At 41.3% G+C, this 25,946-nt stretch overlaps 1 protein-coding gene across 2 annotated transcripts in view; it reads left to right on the top strand.

Moving 5' to 3' along the window:
- ATP6V1H (ATPase H+ transporting V1 subunit H) overlaps nt 1-25,946 on the top strand; it is a 228,610-nt gene that overhangs the window by 12,782 nt on the left and 189,882 nt on the right. For both annotated transcript variants that reach the window (XM_030214410.1, XM_030214419.1), the window contains exons 2-5: nt 8,851-8,960; nt 13,668-13,793; nt 18,054-18,153; nt 22,574-22,663. In XM_030214410.1, coding sequence (XP_030070270.1) covers nt 13,690-13,793; nt 18,054-18,153; nt 22,574-22,663 — 294 coding nt within the window. In that variant the 5' untranslated portion in view covers nt 8,851-8,960; nt 13,668-13,689. The remainder of the gene's footprint in view (nt 1-8,850; nt 8,961-13,667; nt 13,794-18,053; nt 18,154-22,573; nt 22,664-25,946) is intronic.

Raw genomic sequence — 25,946 nt, 5'->3', positions numbered from 1 at the left:
GGCTCATAAAAATTGGTACTGAAAAAAAATACACCTAGGCATATTCTATAAACTATGCCTAAAGTTAGGCACGTTGTACAGAATATGCCTGGGGTCCATCCACGTGACTAAATTTAGTCACAGGTATTTACACCAAGTAAAACTTGGAATAAATGCCATGACTAAGTTAGGCATGGAGTGGGTGCATTCTATATCAGCGCACATAGATTTTAGAAATGCCCATGACCCGCCCATTCCACGCCATGGCCATGCCCCTGTTTTGCTTCTGCATCTAAGATTGTACATGCAGACCTTTACAGAATACGCTTAGCAAGTTTTGCAGGTAAATTCTAATTAATGCCAGTGTCAATAATTGCCTGCAAAGTGGCAATTATCGGTGTTGATTGGCTTGTTAAAATAATTAAGTTGTGTGTGCAAATCAGAATACGACCTGATTTTCGCGAGCAACTCCAGTCGCACTATATAGAATCTGGGGGATAATATGTACAGTGCTGCATATGACTAGTAACACTATAGAAATGATTGGTAGTAGTAGTAATAGTAGTCTCCAGTGGTTCTCAGTCTTGTCCTGAAGGCACACCTAAGCAAGTTAATTTCCAGGATATCCTTAATAAATATGCATCCTACCCTTAGTGTGAAAATATTTATCCTGTTATGATTATCTTAATCCTATACTTATTGATAACAGCACCCCAACTTTATAAATACTCTCTAATATAATCAGTAAAATTATTCTTTATTATAATTTTAAACACCTTAGTTTACAGTACCCTGTCCAAGATTCCATACACACCATGTATTCACACATACATCCTACAAAACGTTGCACTGTGGAACAATCCCCATTGAAAAATTATCCATGTAAGTTCACGTAAACAATACCTTACTAATACATGCTATAAACTATACTCCTTCAATCCTTATATATGCTTACAGTGCTCTACATAACAAAATGAGCACTGCTACCATAGTCTCCGATGTTAATTACTTGCATATAAAACTCAGTCCGTATGTCTCTCCAAATGAAAAACAATGATTTTATCCTGAGAGCTTGAAAAGTTCAGCAAGTTCGCTCAACAGTGCTGCCAGCCACGGATAGCTGTGGACGTCATCAAGCTGTGTCAAAGTGCTAACAAAGCTTGTTTCAACAATGCGCCTTAATGCTGAAAAATAATAACTCCAATTTATGCCTCAGCTTTTTTCAGTGGGGATTGTTCCACAGTGCAACGTTTTGTAGGATGTATGTGTGAATGCATGGTGTGTATGGAATCTTGGACAGGGTATTGTAAACTAAGGTGTTTAAAATTATAATAAAGAATAATTTTACTGATTATATTAGAGAGTATTTATAAAGTTGGGGTGCTGTTATCAATAAGTATAGGATTAATGAATATGCATGAGATGTGCCTATAATGCAGGGCTTCACAAACTTCAGATGCCAGGTCGCTATGGTGCCTAAAACATCACACCTGGCACAAAGATTTGCAGCCTGAATATACATTGTTGCCCCTGCCTGGGTCCAGCCAGCGTTTTTCTCCCCCTCCCTACCTCCATGCGCCAGAATTCAGCGTCTCTCCCTCAGCCTCAACTGCCCCCTGGTTCTCTAAATTTGACTTCATTGCTAGCAGCAGCTGCTCTGGTTGGTGTTGGGGCCTTTCCTCTGCTAGGTCCTGCCTTCTGTGAGGCAACTTCCTGCTTCTGCACAGGCAGGACTCAGCAGAAGGAAGACTCCGACGCTGGCTAGAGCAGTGTACTTTAATAACTGCTAGTGATCGTGGTGAGTTTAGAGGACCGGGGGGGGGGGGGGGGGGGGGTGAGGGAGAGATGCTGGATATTCCAGGAGGGGGGATGATGGAGAAAGATATGTTGGACCCATTGGGGGGGGGGGAGATGGAGATGTGCTGGACCTGGAGGGAGTGGAGGGAGATAGTGATGTGCTGGACTGGGGGGGGGGGGTGGAGGAAGATGGAGATGTGCTGGACATTAAGAGGAGGGGGTTGGAGGGAGATGGAGATGTGCTGGACCTTTGGGGGAGCGTTTGGAGGGAGATGAAGATGTTTTAGACTTGCCAGAAGGGAGCACAAGAGCGGAGAGAAAGAGGTCGTACTGGATTGGGGTTGATGATGGAACAGAGGAGGAGAGACATCGGACACACAGTTGGAGAAAGGGAGTTAAGCCAGACCACAAGGGGGGTAGGAGAGAGGGAGAGATGCTGAACCTTGGTTGTGGGAGGAAGGAGAGGGAGAGGGCACAGACTGGGCATGGAGTAAGAATTGAGACAGGCACACAGGACAAAGCTGGAAAAGGGATGGGATAGGCACCAGAGGGGTGTTGATTACAAGGGGAAGGATAGGGACACAGAGGGGCAGTGCTGAATATAAGGGGAGGATAAGGATACTAAGAGGGCAGATGCTGAATATGGGGGGGAAGATAGGAACAGGGACACAGGAGAAATGCTGGACAGGACAGATAGGACACAGAGGAGATGGATGGCAGACATGGAGAGAGAAGAAATATGAAAGAGACGGGAGACCCTGAAATGGCAAGAAAAGCAGAAGAGACAAGGACGAAATCAAGTGGAAAAGTAAAATGCTAAGGCTACAAAGGTAGAAAAAAGATTTTATTTTCAATTTATCAATTGGCCCCTGTCTGCTTTGGGAAATGTGCATCTCTGATATTTATTTATTATTTTTTATATTTTTGTTGCATTTTTACCCCGTGCTTTCCCACTCATGGCAGGCTCAATGCGGCTTACATGGGGCAATGTAGGGTTAAGTGACTTGTCCAGAGTCACAAGAAGCTGTCTGTGCCTGAAGTGGGAATTGAACTCAGTTCCTCAGTTCCCCAGGACCAAAGTCCACCACCCTAACCACTAGGCCACGCCTCTATTTCCATTTCTTTTTCTCTAGTATTGCTGTATATGCAGAGTCGTCATATATCTATTACTGGTCTGTGGTTCCTTGTTTCATATTTGTTGAGGCGTCTGTGTTTTGCAGGTGTGACCAAGGTGTGGTATTCTGCTAGCATGTAGTTTCTGTGTAGAGAGTTATAGCAGTCCTGTTTGTTCTGTTTTCTCTCTAGATTGTGTATTGGTATTTTAGGCACAGTGTAATAGTTACAGTTCTGCCTTTGCATGCATAAGGTTGTAGCTCTTTGAGTCCTGGGAGTTAGTGCTGTTATGGTATGGTAAGATTCTGAGCATGTTTTTGCACAATTTTGCACAGTGGAGGGATTGTGTGTTGGCCTTACTAATCATAAAATGTACACACTTGTGTTACTTTTTTCTTCTGAGATGGCAACCCTAGTGTGGACAGTTGGTTGTAGAGGGACAGGCTAGGGGTAGGGTGCAATAGTAGATGTGGCAGGGGACTGGGGGTGTGGTGTGGATCTGGATAGGTGTAGGGTTTTTCTCTGTCAAAAAGTTGGCAACCCTACCCGCTACAAGTCCCCGGTAGGCACTGAAGGAAAGCAAAGCAGCTGCATTTCAGGCCACAGCCTCCTCTTCTGCTACTCGGTATGGAATATAATATTTGAATCATGTTGTTCAAATTTTGCATTTAGCACCAAAGAGGCAAAGGAGGAAGACAGTAGCTGCTGCTTTGGCTTCTCTCCAATTGCCCCACCAACCACAGCGCAAAGCCTCTCTCCATTGTCAGATAGGCTGTAGGTGGGTGGGTGAAGAAGAGAGAAGTTGCCTCCTATCGGACCATTCCTGCTACTGTGTTAAATAACTTGTGCATCATATAGAGCACGTTATAAATGTGCATAAATGAATAAAAATTCTTGTGGTTTCAAGTCTGGCACCTAGATTATTTGGGCTGGCTCCAGAATCCTAAGAAACTTTATGGATCTCCATGGTTTGTAAAACCATGTCATGCATATTTTTTCTGGATGTCTTGAAAACCAGACTGGCTAGGTGTTCCTATTTACTCTCTGTAAAGGTATCTCCCTTCAGAGACTGAAAGTATTTCAAAACTGGCATCAACAAAAAAAGGGGTGGGGAAAATAGGCTCTATTCAAACAATGGGGCAGACGTATAAATGAATTAAAACAATGATTTTTATTGTGAATAGGTGACTCAACACAGCCGTGTTTCGGCGCCGTAGCGCCTTCCTCAGGAGTCTTCCGGAATTGTTTCAATCTTTGGGGTGATTGGCACACTGGGGGAAAAAAGGGGATACACAATCCTTTCTTCCAAAGGAGTATTCAATGGTTAGATGGGTAACACTCAGGAAGATAATGGCATAAAGAAATGCACAGTTCCTCCTTAAAGAGTGGCGATGCAAAAATCCTTTCGGATGTGCAAATATTCTTGAGATTTTTGCATCGCCACTCTTTTAAGGAGCAACTGTGCATTTCTTTATGCCATTATCTTCCTGAGTGTTACCCATCTAACCATTGAATACTCCTTTGGAAGAAAGGATTGTGTATCCCCTTTTTTTCCCCAGTGTGCCAATCACCCCAAAGATTGAAACACTTCCGGAAGACTCCTGAGGAAGGCGCTACGGTGCCGAAACACGGCTGTGTTGAGTCACCTATTCACAATAAAAATCATTGTTTTAATTAATTTATACGTCTGCCCCATTGTTTGAATAGAGCCTATTTTCCCCACACCTTTTTTGGTTTTCGCTTTTTTGTCCCGTGGGGATCAAGTGCACCTCCACACTCCGTGTGGTTTTTCTCTGACCAGAGTCAGAAACATGTTTTTCCTTAATCATTTTGTTTTCAATTTTATCTAATTTTTGGTGTCCATTTGTATTTCTACCTTATTTTGGGACCCTTTTACTAAAGTGTAGCACACACTTATTCTGTTAGCACGTGCTAAATGCTAAGAAGCCGATAACGGAATTAGCACACGGTATGCCTTGGTAAAATAGCCTCTTCCATTTGATTTGGGGGTGGGAGAGTGACAGAGGGAGGGAGGGAGGATGTGCTTATTGTACTCCCTGTTCCCCTGTAGTTTTGTCTGTGCTGTTTCTTCTGTCCTCAATAAGTTACTTCAACTCCACTCTCTCTTGGACCTGAGGACAGTGACGGTTCTAGGGCAACCTGGCACCTGTACTTCCTCCCTCAACTGTGAGGTTTTCACAGCCAGCCAGCACCAAATAAACTCATCTCATTCTATAATGTTTTGTGCCCAAATTTCTGACTAGAGGATGATTAGGACAAGAATTGTCGAGCATAGAAGTTGCATTAATCGACAAGTCAGGTCAGCTCCACTAGTCGAACATTGGATTGAAAGCCAGCATACTACTGATGATCTCCAGTTTTTTGTTTTAAGAATATTAAAACCAGGGCTTTTTTTGATGGGGTATTGAGTACTGGCACCTTTTCTATTGTCTGCTAAAATTGACCCATGGACCCCAAGTTTTAATGAAAGAGCGCAAGCTCTATACACCAATTCTGCCAAATTGACCCATGGACCCCAAGTTTTAATGAAAGAGCTCAGGCTCTACACACCAATTCTGCTTTGTCATAGATTCTGTGACTTGTTGCAGGGTGTCTGGCTATTGTGGGATGAGTCCCTCAGTGATCACCCCACCCCTGAAGGGTGACCTAGCATTTGAGTACTGTCACTTTTTTTTTGCTAGAAAAACCGAACTGAATAAAACAGAGTTAGAAGGGTGGAGATCTCAATAAAGCATTATTACGGCTAGAACAGAGACTGATCTATGAGCTTGGTACTGTAATTCTGCTAGGATTGAATCAGGATGTGGAATGGTGCATTTGTTATGAACATATAGTCATGGTCATATCTTCATTTTTTTGCATTAGATTGTACCATTTCCTGTGGTGATATGTCTTTGTTATTTATTGAATGTTCTTGTATTTTGATATCTTGATATTTTTATGTTATATAGCTTAGCTTTGCTCACATTTTTGAAGGTGATTTTTATTTTTAACATATTTTACATACTGACAGATTATTTGCATTACTTTCTTTTTAGAATATGACTATTGATTGGGAATATTTATTTAATGTCTTTATATCTACAGTTTTTATGACCACTTGCACTTATTGTATTCTGTCTTGCTATGGTTTTATTTCATGTCCATTATTATGATGATGGTAAACTTACACATTTTTATAGAATTATTATTTCATATAGATGGATTTTTACTTTTTATTTTGTTCAGAATTGATTTTTCTTATTAGCTAGACAGACATTTTAGGCTTCAAATGCATTTCTTAGTCATACTCCACGTTACAGTTCACGCTTTCACCTGACACACATATTTAGTATATTTTTCACACATATATATCTTTACAATGAACAACAGATTTCGTCATTTTAAAATTTAGGCTTTTTGGAGACACCCACGGACTTAAATTTGTCGGAACTGACAACACCAAGCACAGGTCAAGTTATATTTTAGATTTATTAGTAGACACAGTTTATTTTTCCTGTTTTTCAGCCCAGTTATTATTATTATTATTATTATTACATTTGTATCCCACATTATCCCACCTTTTTGCAGGCTCAATGTGGCTTACATTTCATCGTGGATATTGGAAATAGAAAAGAATGTACATTTGGATTTACAGCAAGTTTTGGGTACAAGATGGTGAAATACATAATATTGGGAATAGAAAAGAGTATACATTGTTTTAGCAGAAGTTTTGGTTACATGATGGTGAAATACATGATAGTGTTAGAGTCAAAGGCATTAGGCATTTTTTTAACCTTTTATTTTTATTTTTGTCTCAATAGTTCCTCAAGATATGAGTGGATGATGACTCATATTTAATATTTATTTATTATCTTTTGTTCTGTTTATGTGTCTCCTTTTGTGGGAGATTTTCAGGTTCCATGTTTGTTTCTATAGCATCCCCGTTTAGCTACTGCTCATGTATATGTATAGTTTGTGATATCACTCACTGCATATTCATGGTTGGATACGTCAACTCGGCAGCATATACATGGCGGGTTTTTCAGGGACAGCGTCGTTTGCTACTTTTACCACACTCGCGTTTTGTCTTTACTATTGTAGTCCGCTGTACTAAGGTAAAACACTTCTTCACTATGGGACCCTTCTGCTTAAGAATTGGCTGTTGCTGTGTGCTAATCCAGAACTACTACTGGGCTACCTCAGTTGGTGGTGGTAAGTGCTCCCTCTTCCCCCCCACCCCCCCGAAATGGTCACGCGGTAAGTGGTTCACTTACTGCATGGCCATTTCTTTTTTGGGAAACAAAGGCAGCCTTTTACCTGCTGCAGTACAAGGGGGCCTCGGCATGTGTCAAAAACATGCTCTGTTGCTAGCGCTGGTCCCCTTTTACTGCAGCTTAGTAAAAGGACCCCTACATATTTTTAGGAAGTTTTATGGAGGTTGTTATGGGTTAGAGCCTTCCTTTAAATAGTGCTGCATTTTTCAATCTTTTTTGGTGGTGTGGTGGTTTTTGAGAGCGGTTAAGAGAGAAATTCCTATTGTAAAGCACCGGGTTGTTTTTTTAACTCATTTGTTAGTTCGAGTTGTTTTTGAGCAGTATATATAGTGTTACTATATAGTGTAGTTGTCATATATGTAAATGACCACCATACAGTTTATTGCCTAATATATAACTCCAGCGGGGGTTTGTAAATGTACTGTCAGAGCTCTTGAGCCCAATTCTTTCTTATACACGTGCTAAGGTAGATATGTCTTGTTTTTTATATGGTAGACACTTCTTTTCCCCTTCTATAGTTCGCTTTTGTTGCCATGGCTTTTGTTCTCTGTTACTGCATTCCCTTTTTTAAGCATATGTCTCTCTATACTTTTTTCCTTTTTTAGCTTTTATGCTTGGCATTTTGACATTTGCATTTTCTTAGTTTTCATGGCTGGCTCATAAGATATGCTGTCTCTTCCATATTCATATTTATTATTATACATTTTTCATGACATTCCTTTAAGTTTATTGTATATTTCTTGGACTAATATTTTTTTGCAAACATATATTATTGTCATTTTTTTGCTGTTTCATACACTTTCTTTAAATATGATCTAATAGATGTTATTACATTGATTTCATTTGATTTTGTTTTCCTTATCCTCTTGATTGATATTATTATAATTTTGTTTTTGATTGGTTTTAGATGTATATTTTATCTTTCACATCACATTGATTTTTAATTGTTCTTTACATGTATTTATTTGTCAAGAACCCCTGACGAAGGCTTAGGTGCTGAAACACGTGTCAGCACCATTACATGTTACATTTGGATAATAAACATTTTTTTGATCATCTTGGAGATTGTGATTGGCTTCTTCCACTCATGTGCACTATTTATGTAATTGTGCCAGTTGCATGCCTAATTTAATTGTTAAATTAAGCGCTAATTGGCCTTGAATGGCATTAATTGGTGCTAGTTGGCGCTAAATGGTAGCTTTGTGCATAACTGCACTTGGGGGGAACTCTAAGGGGTCTTTATACCAAGTTGCGGGAAAAAGGGCCCTGCGCTAGTGACAGGGGCCATTTTTCCCGCACACCAAGGTCCTTTTTACCACAGCAGGTAAAAAGCCCCCAGACACACATGGCTATGTGGCAGGAAGCCCTTACTGCCACCTATTGAGTTTGCGATAAGAGCTCCTGCGCTAACCTGACAGGTTTACTGCTGCGCATGCCATTTCCAGGGGTTTACTTTTTCCCCTGGAAATGGTGCATGCTCGGGGTGGGACTACCACTGGTGGCCATTTTGGGCAGAAGAGTGAGCAGTAAGCCCGCATTGGGCTGCTCTGTAAAATGGCCCCTATAAATGGTGTTCAAAAATGGGTGCTAAGCACTGTTCTATAAAGGACACTCTGGTTAGTGTTAACAGGCCCAAAGCAAGCCCAGTTGGAAACCTCATGGCATTGTGTCTTTTATTTTGCAGCCCCCTTATGGAACTCTCTACTATTACCTATTTGAGTTGAACCATCTCTGAAGAATTTCAAAATCACGGTGAAAACCTGGCTTTTTCTCTCAGCGTTTGACTCAACCCAGGTTGGTGGTACTCTGCTTATTTGCTGGGTCCCTTTTACGTTCTCCTCGCTCTTCTATTTTTCCCCTGCCCTACCCCCCCCCCCCCCCCCCCCACTCGTTCCTACTCTGTTGGCTTGTTCTTCTACTTGAACGGGTCTTGTGTGTGTAATTATTCTTTCCTGTCAACATTTGTATTGCCTTCCTTCCTCTATGAGCTCCTCTGTTAATTTTATATACTGTAAACTGCTTTAATCTGTGAGTTAGCAAAGGTGGTATAGTAAAGTCTAATAAATAATAAAAATGAAATAAATAGAATGGTGCTTGAAGTCGATTCTTACGCCTAAAGGTCAGTGCTTGAATTTACGCCAGCTGAAAACTGGTGTAAATGCTGGCAGCCAAATCATGGCATTTCAGCAGTATTTTATAATGCCGTGCATAAAATTTTGGAATGCCCCTGATCTACCCATGCCACTTGCTGGTCACGCCACCTTTTGAGTTACACGCTATGGGATTTAGGTGCTTGCTGTTATAGCATGCTCAAATGCAAATTAGTGGCAGTTAACTTGAATAATTAAGGCCAGTTAATACATAGTAATGGGTCATTAAGCAATTTAGTTGGATTTGCGCTCATATTTCGGTGCCAGATAGAGAATCCGGGTTTAATGCCTAAATGCTAAAGTGCACAACTATAAAGGGGACATACATATGGGCAGATCAGAGACAGGTCTTGCAGTTGCGTGTATAAGTTATAGAATATTATCACTTGCTCGTGTAACTGCCAACTTTAGGCACAAGTATTTACACCAGCCTTTGACATAGCATTCATGCTCACACCTAAAGTTAAGGGCATGAATGCCAACTTATGCTCTATTCTATTCACTTCAGAGAGTATAATTGGAGTGGTATACATATTTTATTGATTTTCTTTATATTTTTACACTCCTGACACTTTGTGATTTTTCTATTCTATAAATGGAAAGGGAAATGGGACTTGATATACTGCCTTTCTGTAGTATTTTGCAACTACATTCAAAGCGGTTTACATATATGCAGGTACTTATTTTGTACCTGGGGCAATGGAGGATAAGGCAATTTTACGTGCAGTTTCCATTATAGAATTAACGCTTGGAGGCATATTTTCAAAGCACTTTGGGAGGCTAAGTTCCATAGGTTTCTATGGAACTTTGGGAGGCTAAGTGCTTTGAAAATGAGCCCGTTTGTGTCCATATTTGTTGTGTCTAATTTTTGGTGCACTTTCTTGAATCTACCCCCATTTAAATCAGGTTTCCTAGGTCAGGCTCACAGCTAAGTAGTGTGGTTACTATGTTAATCCATTTGTTCTCTGTTACATCCCTCTGCTCTTAATATCCTTATATATTCACTTGTCATTAGCCATTTGGATAACTGTAATGCCCTCTACAAGGACATTAAGGTATAGGACCTCAAACATCTTCAACTTATGCAAAACACAGCTATAAAGCTCATTACAGGCCACAGGAAATTTGACCACGTCACACCACTCTTGAAGGCTGGTCACTGGCTGCCCATCTCATGTCGTATTACTTATAAGCTTCTCCTGCTTGTATTTAAAATCTTGAAATCTGGTGAGCCCTTCTTCCTCTCCAACCTACTACTCCCTTATTGTTCCTCTAGATCCCTGCAGTCCTCGCAACAACACCAGCTTATTGTCCCATCTCTCAGTGATGTGGTGCATACCTCCACTGGGAATGCTATTTTTTCTGTCCGAGGGCTGCTACTCTGGAACCAACTGCCTCAGGCTCCAATCTTCCCTACATCAATTTAAGCCTGACCTGAAAACACTTCTTTTTATGGAGGCTTATACTTAATTTAGGATCCTTGAGACGCGATGCTGCTTGCGCAACTGCCCTGATGTGCTTTCCTATCAGTTTTGTAGTTCTCTCTTCTCCCTCACTATATCCATGTCTCATGTAATGAGTTTTCTTCCCCCCACCCTCACCCCTTTTTAGTCTGTAAGCCACTTGGGCACATTTTGTAATGGGCGGGATAGTAAATTCTTTCAATAAACTTGAAACTTAAACTTGTTAATCCACTGGAATTTGTTCATATAAAAGTGAGATTAGGTTGTAAGTGATATTTTTTATCTGTGACTTGCTTTCAATGAGGAGACTGTGCCAGTTCACCAGGTTTAAATAGTATAGCCTCAGCTACGCATACGTGTAAGTCACTTCATGAAGGTATCGTAACTCTGTGATAGCTTGTCAAAGATATATTGAGTTAGTTCAGTAGAAAGATCTTCAGTGCCATTCATCAATACTGACACCAGTTCTGTGCTACTTTGCCCCCTGTCTCATGTTCATTGTAATGTGGAGATTTTTATAAACTAGCTTCCCATCATTTAGCTTGTGGCCTTCTGCGCTCGGTGCAACCATGGATTGGACAGTACTGAAATTCCCTCCCCCTCCTTTACAGAGTAGGGGTGGGCTTGATCAGTGCAGCTGAACTGCTTTCCCAGTGAGCCATGGAGGTCTTGTACCCGGGCATGTCTTCTCTCCTTTGATTAGAACCATTGAATTCTTTGCTTCGGTCTTCACCGAGGAGGATTTGGGGGGGACACCGGTGCCGGAAAGAATATTTGAAGCGGGGGAGTCGGAGAAACTAAACGAATTCTCTGTAACCTTGGAGGATGTAATGGGTCAGTTCAGCAAGCTGAAGAGTAGTAAATCACCGGGACCTGATGGTATTCATCCCAGAGTATTAATAGAACTAAAAAATGAACTTGCGGAGCTACTGTTAGAAATATGCAATCTGTCCCTAAAATCGAGTGTAGTACCGGAAGACTGGAGGGTAGCCAATGTTACTCCGATTTTTAAGAAGGGTTCCAGAGGAGATCCGGGAAATTATAGACCGGTGAGTCTGACGTCGGTGCCGGGCAAGATGGTGGAGGCTATTATTAAGAATAAAATTGCAGAGCATATACAAAAACATGGACTGATGAGACAAAGTCAGCACGGATTTAGTGAAGGGAAGTCTTGCCTCACCAATCTAATGCATTTTTTTGAGGGGGTAAGCAAACATGTGGACAATGGGGAGCAGGTTGATATTGTATATCTGGATTTTCAGAAGGCGTTTGACAAAGTGCCGCACGAAAGACTCCTGAAGAAATTGCAGAGTCATGGAATCGGAGGTAGGGTATTATTATGGATTAAGAACTGGTTGAAAGATAGGAAGCAGAGAGTAGGATTGCGTGGCCAGTATTCTCAGTGGAGGAGGGTAGTTAGTGGGGTCCCGCAGGGGTCTGTGCTGGGTCCGTTGCTTTTTAATGTATTTATAAATGACCTAGAGATGGGAATAACTAGTGAGGTAATTAAATTCGCCGATGACACAAAATTATTCAGGGTCGTCAAGTCGCAGGAGGAATGTGAACGATTACAGGAGGACCTTGCGAGACTGGGAGATTGGGCGTGCAAGTGGCAGATGAAGTTCAATGTTGACAAGTGCAAAGTGATGCATGTGGGTAAGAGGAACCCGAATTATAGCTACGTCTTGCAAGGTTCCGCGTTAGGAGTTACGGATCAAGAAAGGGATCTGGGTGTCGTCGTCGATGATACGCTGAAACCTTCTGCTCAGTGTGCTGCTGCGGCTAGGAAAGCGAATAGAATGTTGGGTGTTATTAGGAAGGGTATGGAGTCCAGCTGTGCGGATGTTATAATGCCGTTGTATCGCTCCATGGTGCGACCGCACCTGGAGTATTGTGTTCAGTACTGGTCTCCGTATCTCAAAAAAGATATAGTAGAATTGGAAAAGGTACAGCGAAGGGCGACGAAAATGATAGTGGGGATGGGACGACTTTCCTATGAAGAGAGGCTGAGAAGGCTAGGGCTTTTTAGCTTGGAGAAGAGACGGCTGAGGGGAGATATGATAGAAGTGTATAAAATAATGAGTGGCATGGATCGGGTGGATGTGAAGCGACTGTTCACGCTATCCAAAAATACTAGGACTAGAGGGCATGAGTTGAAGCTACAGTGTGGTAAATTTAAAACGAATCGGAGAAAATTTTTCTTCACCCAACGTGTAATTAGACTCTGGAATTCGTTGCCGGAGAACGTGGTACGGGCGGTTAGCTTGACGGAGTTTAAAAAGGGGTTAGATAGATTCCTAAAGGACAAGTCCATAGACCGCTATTAAATGGACTTGGAAAAATTCCGCATTTTTAGGTATAACTTGTCTGGAATGTTTTTACGTTTGGGGAGCGTGCCAGGTGCCCTTGACCTGGATTGGCCACTGTCGGTGACAGGATGCTGGGCTAGATGGACCTTTGGTCTTTCCCAGTATGGCACTACTTATGTACTTATGTACTTATGCTGCAACAACTGTAGGGTCCTTTTCAAATACATTGTTGCTTTCCAGTCACCTTTTGCTGTGGAGAGTGGCCCTTACAGTAGTCTTCCATTGTCTAGCAACTCTGTGATCAACAGAGCAGGAACTGGGGACAGGATGCTGGGCTTCTTATGTGACACTGGGCTGACTGTAAGTGGCTCATACCTCCCTCTTATGCTCCAATGAAATAAATTATTTTGCAGAATCTAGTTGATAGAACTCCATCAGTTGTGCTTAAAATAATCTCTTACTAACTGTAAACTGTCATATTCCTGGAGCTCATGTTTGAGATGAGGAGCATAATTATTGATTTATTTATCCACTGAACTTTATCGTGATGTAATATTTGTTTTCAAAACTTTCCCACAGATTTTAAGCAAGAAGGCCGAATATGGACATCCGAGGGGCTGTAGATGCTGCTGTTCCAACAAATATCATTGCTGCCAAGGCTGCAGAAGTTCGTGCCAACAAAGTGAACTGGCAAAGTTATCTTCAGTAAGTGCACTTGTTCAGCATGAGTCAGAGCTTGCTCATCCTTCACGAGATCTTTCTGCCCTGCCTGCTGCTGTGTGGCAGAGCCATGTCACTATTAAGCAGCTCGGAGAGGTATTTTGAAGGGTGGGGGGAGAGTTCCACTGTTGCATGGGCTGTGCAGCAGAAGATGAATTTCAGCCATATGATCTCTGAAGAATATGTAAAAGCTATGGACCTGATAGTTAATGCCTGCTCTACCTGATTAGTGCAGGGCATGCCTACTCTCCACCCATTGACATGCCTCCCAGGCTAAAAGATAAAAAAATATGTTTTAGTGTGGGATTAGCACTTGTTGAACGACACAGTACTGCGGGGCGCCTCAGGTCTTCCAGCAGCAGTGCTTCTTAGTTTATGGTAGCTTACGCTAGTGCCTACCGGGCTTAGTAAAAGGCTCCCCCTTAGTGCGGTTGCCCATATGCCCTTAAATGAATTACTATATATATTCAAATATGAACCAAGAGTTTTTGGCCAAAATAATGCATCAAAAATTCCATCTTGGTTTATATTTGAAACCTTCCTCCCTCCCCCACCCCACCTTGGTGTCTCAAATTCCTCCTATTCCCTCCCTCCCCAAGTCCTACCTCTGCAGGCTCCAGTCCCAAAATGGCTGTCGTGACCTCCAGTGGCAGTCTCTCAAGATGGCTGCTGGAAGTTGTGGCAGCCATTTTCACTATGGAGATGCTCCAGCATGCCACTGGACCACCAGGGTGGTATGGTAGGCTTGGGTGTGTATGTGTGTGGGGTCTTTGTGTGTTCGGGGGAGGGAGGGAGACGTAAGTGGTAGCTCTTCCAGTTTGGGAGGATGGACACCATGGGGGAAGGAAGGATGGGGGAGGGAATGCCAGATCTACAGGGGAAGGAAGAAAAGGGAGGAATGCTGGAATATATAAACCATTGGTTTTTAATTGAGTTAATGTTTTTCCCCTAAAAAGGGAGAAAAAAGTTATCTCGGTTTATATTCAAGTATATGCGGTACCTCTGGATTTGAAAATTGAATCCTTTTCTCAAATTTAAAGTAGCTCTGAAGATTCTTTATTATTTTTATTTTATTTTAATCCCCATAGGTTTACAAATAGCAAAGCAGGAAAAGAAAGACAGAATTCACATTATATTCATATAACATTAATAATTAAACAGAAGAAAAAATATATAAATTTCAGTCATTCTGTAGCCTATGTAATGGGAGAGAGAGGATACGAGATGAAAGAAAAATTTGTAAAGACACTCCAATAATTCAAGTAATTCCAGTCCTCAGAAAAACTTCCAAAAGCTCATTAAACTACAAGATAGGTAAATAGAAATAATAAATTAGAGGACCCTATAGCCAAAAGAAATGACTCTAAATGTAGCGTATCTACAAAAGATTGTATATATCTCCTTGATAGTTCATAAGGCTCTTACAAGGAAAATGAAGGAAAAAAGTAGCTGCATATCAGTGAGGAGACCAGATAATAATTAAACCACGATACCAAAGAGCTGTCTTTGATGCATCTGACCGAGGCACCATCTTGAATCCTCCCTGTGAAGAGTGAACTCTCATTATTTTATGTTATTTACAATTTACTATTTATTAAAATTTGATATAGCTTTGTTGGATCACAGAAACAAGTGAATAAAAAAGGAGAAGTGGTTTTATGACTGAGACTGCTTACCAATTTTTTAGCTGCCCTCTGGACTGACTCCATCCTGTTTATATCCTTCTGTAGGTGCAGTCTCCAGAATTGCACACAGTACTCTAAGTGGGGCCTCACCAGAGATTTATACAAGGGCACTATTTCTACTGGTCATACCTCTCCTTATGCAGCCAAGCATCCTTCTGGCTTTGACCATCGCTTTTTCTACCTGTTTGGAGACACAGTCACCCCCAGATTCCGCTCTTTTTTTCATACACAGAAGCAGTTCACCCCCTATATTGTACTGCTCCCCTGGATTCTTGTAACCCAAGTGCGTGACCCTGCATTTCTTAGCATTAAATCTTAGTTGTCAGTCATCGGACCATTCTTCAAGCCTTGCAAGATCCGTCTTCATGCCATCCACATCTTACAGGATGTCCACCCTTTTACAGAGTTTGGTATCATCCACAAAGAGACAAACCTTACCAGACAGCCCTTCCGCAATATCACTCACAACAATGTTAAAAACAGCCGGCCCAAAGACCAACCCCCTGCGGTACACCACTGATAACATCCTTTTCCTTAGAGCAAGCTCCACTTACCACTATCGTCTGTCTCCTTCCATTTAACCAGTTTTTAACCCAGTCAGTCACTTTAGGTCCCATACCGAGGGCACTCAGTTTATCGATCTGTTGCCTGTTCGGAACTGTGCCAAAGGCTTTGCTAAAATCCAAGTACACCACATCTAGTGCACCTCCGAAGTCCAACTGTTTGGTCACCCAATCAGGTTTGTCTGACATGACTTGCATCTAGTGAATGATTGACCAAAACCAGGCTTGCAAAACCGCCTTCCGCTGGATCACTGAAAATTAAGACCCTTTTATATATCCAATCTATCTTATTGAATATCGATAGAATCCAGCTAAGAAAAGTTTTAAAGTGTTAGTTTATGAACCTCAGCCATGCCGCACTGCATCCACACATTCTAACGCAGAGATTTATGCACTCACTTTGTCATCAGTTCAACAGCCTCCACCATCCTCAAATACTTGGTTTGTATGAAGTTTAAAGAAAACCATATAACTTATTTACCTTATTAAATTTAATTAAATTTGGATACTACTCATCTTAAAGATGAAAGCTTCATAATTAGTCGGCAATAGGGGTATAATGCTCTGACACGGCACGTGCTTCGCAAATGTTTTATCAAGGAGGTCCCCTAAAAAAGATAAGGGTAAAGTACTTAACCAACCCTATTCGTATTTAAATCAACGAAATCCACAATACTATATGTTAATTAATATGCTGTTTTACCGAACAATCATTTTACCAGCCTGCCAACATCATGCTACACGGTGAAGCCATGCTTCCTCAGGTCCTGCAGTCCATTCGATTTGAGAAACTTCACAATCTTCCGCATTGGAGCGTTTCCATTAGTTTGATTACCACTGAGATCAGACTGATAAGTCTGTAATTTCCAATCTCCTCCTTACTTCCACTCTTGTGCAGAGGGACCACATCTGCCCTTCTCCAATCCTCCAGGACCACTCCATACTCTAAGGAAGCATTGAAGATGTCAAAGAGCGGGGCTGCCAAAACGTCTCCAGATTCCTTGAGCACTCTCAGATGTACCCCATCTGGCCCCATTGTTTTGCCTACTTTTAGTTTAGCTAGCTCCTCATGAACACAGTCTTCTGAGACTTGGTCCCAGTCAGCCATACAACCATCCCCATTTGCATTTGTTTTCTGTGGTCCTATCCCCGGCCTTTCATACATGAACACAGAACAGAAATAATTGTTGAGCAATTCAACTTTATTCTTACCAGCTTCTACATATTCCTCCCCCTCAGCTTTGAGCCTCACAATGGTATTATGACACTTCCTCCTGTCATTTTTATATCTGAAAAATGTCTTGTCTCCCAGTTTTACCATGGGGCTCATTTTCAAAGCACTTAGCCTTCCAAAGTTCCATAGAAACCTGTGGAACTTTGGAAGGCTAAGTGCTTTGAAAATATGTCAGCTGTCTTTTCTTCCATTTGCCTCTTTGCATTCCTGATAGCTTTTCCAGCTTCTCTTAGCTTTAGTGTGCACTGCCTCCACTAAATATTCATTGTGGATATCGACAGGTTTGGGAACTGCTGCCTTCGTGGAACTGTTACTTGTTTACCTTGAAATGTAAGTCTATTCTAATCTAATACTGAAATTATTTACCACTGAATCCCCACAAGGTCCAAAGTGGTTTACAATCTCAAGAAGCCCAGAAACAATATAGTGAATTACATCAACATGAAAACTATAAGAGCTTTTTGTGTATTTGTGTGTGTTATTTTTCATGAGTGGGTAAAGAAAGCAGTAGGGTGCATGGCTGTGTGTGTGTAGGAAGCAATAGACGAAAGAGTGCATAGGAGGGGTGTGAATTAAGATGGTAGTGTGAATAAAAGTAGCAAAAAGCTTAAGGTAGCATCAGGCTCATGGGCCTTCTCTGCAGTGTTGGACAAGCTGTCCCTCACCTTTTTGTGTTGTGTCTATTAAACTCTGAATTGAAGCAGTGTATTATAGTAGGAGTTATGAAATAACCATTAATTGTCTATTCTAATTATCTTTTTAGAGGGCAGATGATTTCAGGTGAAGATTGTGAATTTATTCAAAGATTTGAAAAATCACGGGGAGAAGAAAAACAAGCAATGCTTTCCACAGAGGGTAACCAGGTAAGAAAATGACTGTTTGTTTGTTTCCCAAAAGAGGAGCTCTACCAATTCAGCATTTTCTGGTGAATAATGCTGATTTATAGCTCCCCGTTTACTGCATGGTAGGTTTGTTCTGGATCAAAGGGTTTTTGATCAGGGAACAAAACGAAATCCACACTTAAATGCTGGCAAATGTTGGCTTGTTGAGATATTTGGTCTGGTATTACAAAAATGTAACAGGATGCTAGTAAAATATACAGTTTTCTTGTTAAAGATTTGTTTGTACATGTAACTTTTATTTTTATTTAACCAGATATTGAAAAAGCAAAAAACAGTACATTATGTAGAGTGATCTGGTCTTTTAACAAGGTGCTGTAAGATTCCATTCTGACAATGATATTCAGTAGTTAATCTGCCACTTACTTGTGATTCTCACAAGAATATTTGAGGTGACATGGATATCCAGCAATAAGGCTTTTTCTATATTTACCATTGGTAAATTGATGTGTGGCTGGAAACACATTGTAGGAGAAAAACAGATATACAGTGCCTCGTGGTGAACACTGTATAAAACGGGACATGCAAATTATATAATGGTAGCACTCTGGTATCAGGATTTCTGGACCTCATATCCCTGACTATGCATATCTGAGTCCTAAGCTCCTACGAACACTGTTAAGCAACTGAAGACCCAAAGATTGTAAAAATAAAATCTGATTTATTTACAGGCAAGTAAAACGGAGGTGATTAGAATGTAAAAATTATGTACAAATTCTAGGTAGCTCAGAGAAAAGCAATAGACAAAGGTTCTTTAAGTGTTTTTGTGTGAACACTTATCAGGAATGGTTTCAGAGTAAAAACACACTCCTTAGGCCCACTATCAGGATAACAAACACAGCAAACAGGATAATTCCCTATGAAAACCAGTCCACAGGAATAAAAAAAGTAGGGAAGGGATGGAAGCCAACCAAACACCAGTGTACTCCAGAAGAAGATTGCAACAAATTTATTAAATAGATATCAAGGCACATATAGACTCAACATGGAACTGTGTTTCGGCAACAAGATGCCTGCTTCAGGAGTCAGTGTATCTGATGTCCGATATCTGTAAACATGTATAGCTACTAAGGCTTAAATGAGCACAGATAAAACTTTGGCGTACCCATTTTTGAAAAAGGAAAAAAGCCTTATCTTTTTTTTATTCACATTTTTTTGGGGTGGGAGGAGGTTGGTGACCACTGGGGGAGTAAGGGGGGTCATCGCTGAATCCCTCCAGTGGTCATCTGGTCATTTAGGGCACCTTTTTGTGTCTTATTTGTTAGAAAAACAGGTGTAGAGCAAAACGTTGAAGTTTTTGCCTTAGACGTTTTGGTTATGTTCCATTATGGCTGTAAAACGTCCAAGTGTTAGGCATGCCCTAATCCTGCCTTCAAAATGCCCCTGACATGCCCCCTTGTGCTTTGGACGCACTGCAGACAAAATGCATAGATAGACATCTGCAAAACAGGTTTCGAAAATACCAATTTGCACGTTTTGAGATGAAATCATCCAAATGGTGCTTTATGACACTTTTTGGATGTTTTCTTTTCTTTCGAAAATGAGTCCTACAGTAACCTATGGAACTTTGTGAGCCAAAATGCTTTGAAAATACACCTCCATGTCATCCAAGTGCATAGCAGTGCAGCAATGAATCTGCCATCTTGTTAATACAGCTAGTTATAAATACTTCCTCTCAAGTCAAAGGTCAGTTCTAACTCTGTATTACTAAATACTAAAAAATAAGGGTTAGAATTGACCTTTGACTTGAGAGGAAGTATATATAACTAGTGATAGGCCCTGTTTACTAAGCTGCGTTATAGGTGATTAGCGTTTTTAATGCACGTTAACCATGTGTGCGCCTACATATCTCTACACGGTTAGGTTAGCTAATTGTAGGTGCATTAAAAACGCTAACACGCCTTGGTAAATAGGACCCTATGTTAACAAGATGGCAGATTGATTGCCCTGAGAAGAGAGCTGCTGTTTTGTATTTCAATTGCTCGAGAGCTTGGCTTTTTGCCTAGTAAAGATGATTGGCAGTGAGTTTGCTGCTGAATGTATTTTTAAGTATAACCACTGTTTTTCAAGTTTTTTGGATTTGAATTTACTATTAGGGGAATATATGATTCTCATCCCCAATAGGTATTTGTCTCTTTTGGTGCTGTTCCATTAAGAACTTTTTATTATTGTATTGCTTGAATCCTTAATGATGCAAAAACGATAAACTGCAATAACTGTCCGACCGGCAAGGTTCACGATGCAAAACGTGCAAAGACAAAGTCACCATGAACCTTGCCGGTCAGATGGTTATTGCAGTTTAGCATTTTCGCATCATTAAGGATTCAACGGACTGAATATTTGCATTTCTCTTTTGTTAGATGTTTAGCCACAACACTAGAGATTTACCAGACCCCTGAAGCAGGGTTTTATGCCGAAACACGGCCCTGTCTGGTCGTTTTTCAGCTTGATTTATAATGAAGACTCTTTGATATCCTCCCTGGATTCACCTCACTTTTTTGTTTCATCTTTCATAAGCTAGACTAGAACCCGCAATGTCCTATATTTGATCAAAGCTCTCTAGCCACTAGGCTACCAGTCAGCCAGTTATAGAATTGTCCCTTTAGTTCTGCATGGAGTCAGGACGGAGTCAGAGTTTTTCTGGTTGACGGCTATATTCAGACCACTAACTGGATGACTACGCAGACCAAGTTAGGACAACAAAAAAGATGTCCCAGCTTTGTCCTTGTTGTTAGCTGGGCATCAGCCTGAATATTGCCCAGCACCTGAATATCTGAGTCTTGTATGATCGCAGGAAGTTATTGAGCTCTAGTGTGCAAAGTAGGTCTGGCATTGAATATCCAGGTCAGCTTTTGCCCATGGTGGTCAGCACCGTACAAATCGCTGACTGCCATAGGCTGAACATCAGCTCCTTAATTTGAAAGAAAATCAGTTTCTAACAAGACGTCAAGAGCATTCTCTAGAATTGATCCCATGAGGAGAAAAGATCTGAAGGGAGAGACCAGAGTTGGTTAACTATGTGTAAAATACTCCATGTTCTCTCAGAAATTGAGTGTGTGTGTTTATGAAAAGAGTCAACAATCTTGTAGTATATGTGAAAATAGAAGTGAGGTGTAGAGATAATTTTATGGAGTCATTTTTTTGTGTGTGTGACCAGATATAAAACTTCAACCAGTGTAAAAGTACACACATTTACATGATGGTACTGACTTTGCCAGTATGGGATGAAGTTTATAAGTTTACAAATAGATTATAGAGTAAGCTAATTTACATATCTATACATTATAGGATACTGTTTAAACTTCTGCTACTTTCAGGGGTTTTCAGATGGTAACTCATTATTTGGCCAATCTGACAATCTCTTATACTCTGGGCAGAGCTCTTCAGTCTTTAAATGACCACTGACTGATGCTTCCTGGTCCCAGACTAGCCAAGCTGGAATGGACCAGACATTGTTCCACTGAGATGGTGCCCATCTGATCAGCAGATCGCTGTAAGCCAACTCTTGGCTCACCAGCACCCACAGGCTATCAGTCAACAGTTCTTGAATCATCCACCTATCCCCAGAGCCGTCAAGCCAGTGGAACCGACAAATTCATCAGTAGAAGTGTCCCCAGATATCTACCAGCAAGTCAGGGATGAACTGAAAAGAGCCAGTGTATCCCAAGCTGTCTTTGCAAGAGTAATATTCAACTGTATCCAGATCCCTGAAGCAGGCACTTAGCTGAAACTTAGTAAAAACTTATTTGAAAACTCAATCCATTTATTATGAATATATTTTGTTGTCTGTTTTAATTTTATCATTGTACAAGCATAAACAATTTTTATATTCTGTATTGTTATACAAATGGTTGACTGAATTTTTAGTGTTTTGGTATCAATAGTAGTGGAGGAGTGGCCTGTTGGTTAGAGCACCGGTCTTGCAATCTAGAGGTGGCCGGTTCAAATCCCACTGCTGCTCCTTGTGATCTTGGGGAAATCACTTAACCCTCCATTGCCTCAGGTACAAACTTAGATTGTGAGCCCTCCTGGGACAGAGAAATACCCAGTGTACCTGAATGTAACTCACCTTCAGCTACTACTGAAAAAGGTGTGAGCAAAATCTAAATAAATAGATAAAATAAATAAATAAATGCCAGCTGTAAAAGATTGGATGGAAATAAAGGGATATAACCCCACGTACAAAAAGACAAGGTATAGCAAAATATTCTGGAGATGAAGAGGGAAGGGAGAAGCTTTTGAGTGAGTGAGTAGAGGAGGAGAAATGCATGAGTTTGCCAAAGGGGAGAGGAGAGATTGAACAGGTATGAGAGGAAGAGGGGAAGGATGAAAAACGGTCTTCAAAGAGTGCTATATTAACATTATTTTCATGTAATTTCTTCAGTGTGCAAAAACCTTCATAAATTTGATGACGCATATCTCCAAGGAGCAAACGGTGCAGTACATTCTCACCCTGGTGGATGATACATTGCAGGTAGGTCCAGCCTTTCTATTTTATGTTTAAATGTGTTTATTAAAAGACAAAATAGTACAGTTTGTATGGCTATAGTCAAAATACATTTTAAGAGTATTAACTACAAAACATACAATTAATAGCCTCCAACAGTTTCGCCAGTTTTCTCTTTACTTTGAATCTCCCTTTTCCCCCCCATCCTCCCCCCTCCCCTCCCTCCCATCCCTCCCGTTTCTAAAGAGCAATTATGGATACAGAGGCAAAGAGTCACTATCTAGCTTAGCCTCTTATGGAGCTATCACGCACAAAACTTATGTCTGAGTTACAAAACCTGCCCGTGCTGCCAAATCAGGCCATGTCGGTTAGCTTCCAGAGGTCATTTCCTTTTAAAATTCTTAATCTTTAGGGCTTCGAGGATTTTAGACAAGCACCTCATTAATTTTTACTTTTTCTCTTACATCATTTCCCTCTGTTACCACGCCATGGAAACCACCTCCATTCAACCTTTAAGAATTCAAAATCCTACTTCTAGCCACCTCTGTTAATGAGTCCCAAAAAGGGGCCCATGTGTGGCAGAAAGACTCTCCTCTGGGTGAGGCCAGATCGCCCACCGCTCTTCGTTCCAAAGAGCACAAAAAAATCATTCTCGCTCGCCATTGAGACAGGGTTGGTGAGTCTGGCGTTATCCATAATTGCAAGATAACCTTCTTACCCAATAAAACCGTTTTTTTGAGAAACGGGCGTAACCCTATAGGTGGTCTTTGTACCAAGTGAAATTTATGGAATAGTAGCTGAGGCTTTTTCCGCCATGTAACCCTCCACATTTCTGACACATGACAACACACTTGCGTCCAAAATCTGGCTATTCGGGGACAAGCCCAGAACATGTGGCCCAGCCCCGCTGGAGAGTGACCACACTTCTTACATCTATCTTCCTGACCTACATGCGCCCTCCATGCTCTATGTGGAGAAAAAAACATTCGAGACAGGAATTTGTAGGCCGTTTCTTGCAGCGCCACGCTTTCAGAAATTTTGGTTAAGTCCAGAAAGCATGCCTTCAAGTGATCGGGTTTAACGTTCACTGGTAGGTCTTTATTCCATTGCATTGCCAATTGTTCGTAATCAATCTCACCTAATTGCTCACGTAGTTCCGAATGGTAATATTTTAAAGGGACAGACCCTTGAGCATCCAAAGCTAATAGAGACATCAGTCGGCTCCATATTTGGGGACTCAAGTGTGCGGGTGGAATAGATCGTAAATAATGTCTTAGTTGGAAGGAGGCAAAAAAATCTTTTCTAAGTATACCAAATTCTCTGTCTAATTCTTCAGTAGTTTTTAAAATACCCTCTTCTGAGTATAAGTGATGTATATAGCTAATCCCCCGTGTTTCCCATTCTAGGAAAAGTTTAGCCGAGTTCCCCGGGGGGAACTGGTTGTTGCCTCTTATCGGCAATAGTGGAGTGCAAGTTGTAGAAAAAACAAATTTACGGCCCAGCCAACGCCAGGTTTGTCTTAATGGAGACACCACTGATGTGAAATACCGGGGTGTATTTACTGCCCCTGGCGTAGCATGTAGCCATGCACTAAAATGTCGGGGGGAGAACACCATGGTCTCTATACTAGTACACGAAAAGAAACTAGTGCCACGAAACCAATCAGAAAGGTGGCGCATATTACTAGCCACAGAGAATAACTTTAGATTTAAGAGTCCCAATCCCCCCTTAGCTCTAGAGAGATATAATTTAGAAACTGGTAACCTTGGTCTCTTCCCCTGCCATAAATATTTGGTCATTACCCTCGTCAACGTCTGATCGTCCTTATGTTTAAGAAACAAAGGAAGCACTTGCAACACATAAACCCATTTTGGGACCAGAATCATGTTATAGAGGGCTATCCGCCCCATCAAGGATAGGGGTAAAGTCGTCCATGTTTGCAAAGTCTGTCTAGTTTTCAGTTTAAGGGGTTCTATGTTTTGGCTATAAAGGGTGTTCAGATCGGCTGTCAGCCATATGCCAAGATATTTCAATTTATCCTCTGCCCATGTTAATGGAAATGCCCCCTCCCAGGTCGAACGTATCCGTGTCTGGACTGGCAGAGCCATAGACTTACTCCTATTCAGGGCAAGGCCCGAGTAGAAGCCAAACTCCTCCAGAATTCCAAATAAGTACAAGAGAGAGGATTGGGGCTTTGTTATAGTTACTAATATATCATCTGCAAAAGCTAAAGTTTTGAGCTCTCGCAAGTGTAATTTAATCCCCTGTATATCTGGGTCCCTTTGAATAGTGCATAACAATGGTTCAAGGTATAGCAAAAATAAGAGTGGTGAGAGGGGGCAACCCTGTCTCGTGCCACATGCTATTGTAAAGGGGTTTGATTTCATACCATTAATCAATAATGACGCTTTTGGATTAGTGTATAGCGTCACAATAGCATTAAATATCCACCCTCGGATGCCAATATAATCAAGGACAGAAAAAAGGTAATCCCATCTCACCTTGTCAAAAGCCTTTTCGGCATCTAAGCTAACTAGCAGCAAAGGTTCGTTCTTGGTAAGACTCTGTGCAATGGCTAAACAGGCCTTCCTGACATTGTGACAAGGGTGTCTACCCCGCACAAACCCCACTTGACCCTCTCCCACCAGTTTTGGTATTAGAGGGGATAAGCGTTCTGAGATGATCTTCGCTAAGATCTTTAAATCGACATTTATAAGAGATATAGGTCTATATGAACCTGGATTTTCTGGTGGTTTGCCCTCTTTTGGAATTAGGGTTATCAAGGCTTCATTAGACTCTCGCCTAAATCCCCCACATTCAATGGACTCCTCAAAAAAATCAAGAAGCGGGCCACCCACTTGTGGAAAAAGCAATTGATAGTACTCAGCACCAAATCCATCCGGACCCGGAGCTGACCCACGTTTTAATGATTTCACTACTCTTTGCAGCTCCTTGGCCCTGATAGGCATATTTAATTGTTCTAGCACTTCAGGGTTCAGACGTGGCATTCCAGAGTCTGCCAAGTAATCTGTTATGGACGGGCCGAGTGGCGCCTCCGGGGCTTTGTATAGGTTTGCATAATATTGTTCCAATAATCTGACTACTTCCTCTGGGTTGTTTATTTGTCTACCCTCTGCATCTCGAAGTGTTGGTATAAACCTATTTCCCCCCCAGGTCTTATTAAGGCGGGCCAACAATTTCCCAGATTTATTACCATGTTTGTGGAAAGAGAAGGATCTATAAAAAAAATTGTTTCTTTGTTCTCTCATGGATCATTGTATTAAGGGCTGCCAGAGAGGCCAGCATAACC

Source organism: Microcaecilia unicolor, chromosome 1, assembly GCF_901765095.1.
Source record: "Microcaecilia unicolor chromosome 1, aMicUni1.1, whole genome shotgun sequence".
Lineage (NCBI taxonomy): Eukaryota > Metazoa > Chordata > Amphibia > Gymnophiona > Siphonopidae > Microcaecilia > Microcaecilia unicolor.
The sequence above is the reverse complement of the archived record's forward strand: the minus strand, read 5'-3'. Positions and strand labels throughout refer to the sequence as shown.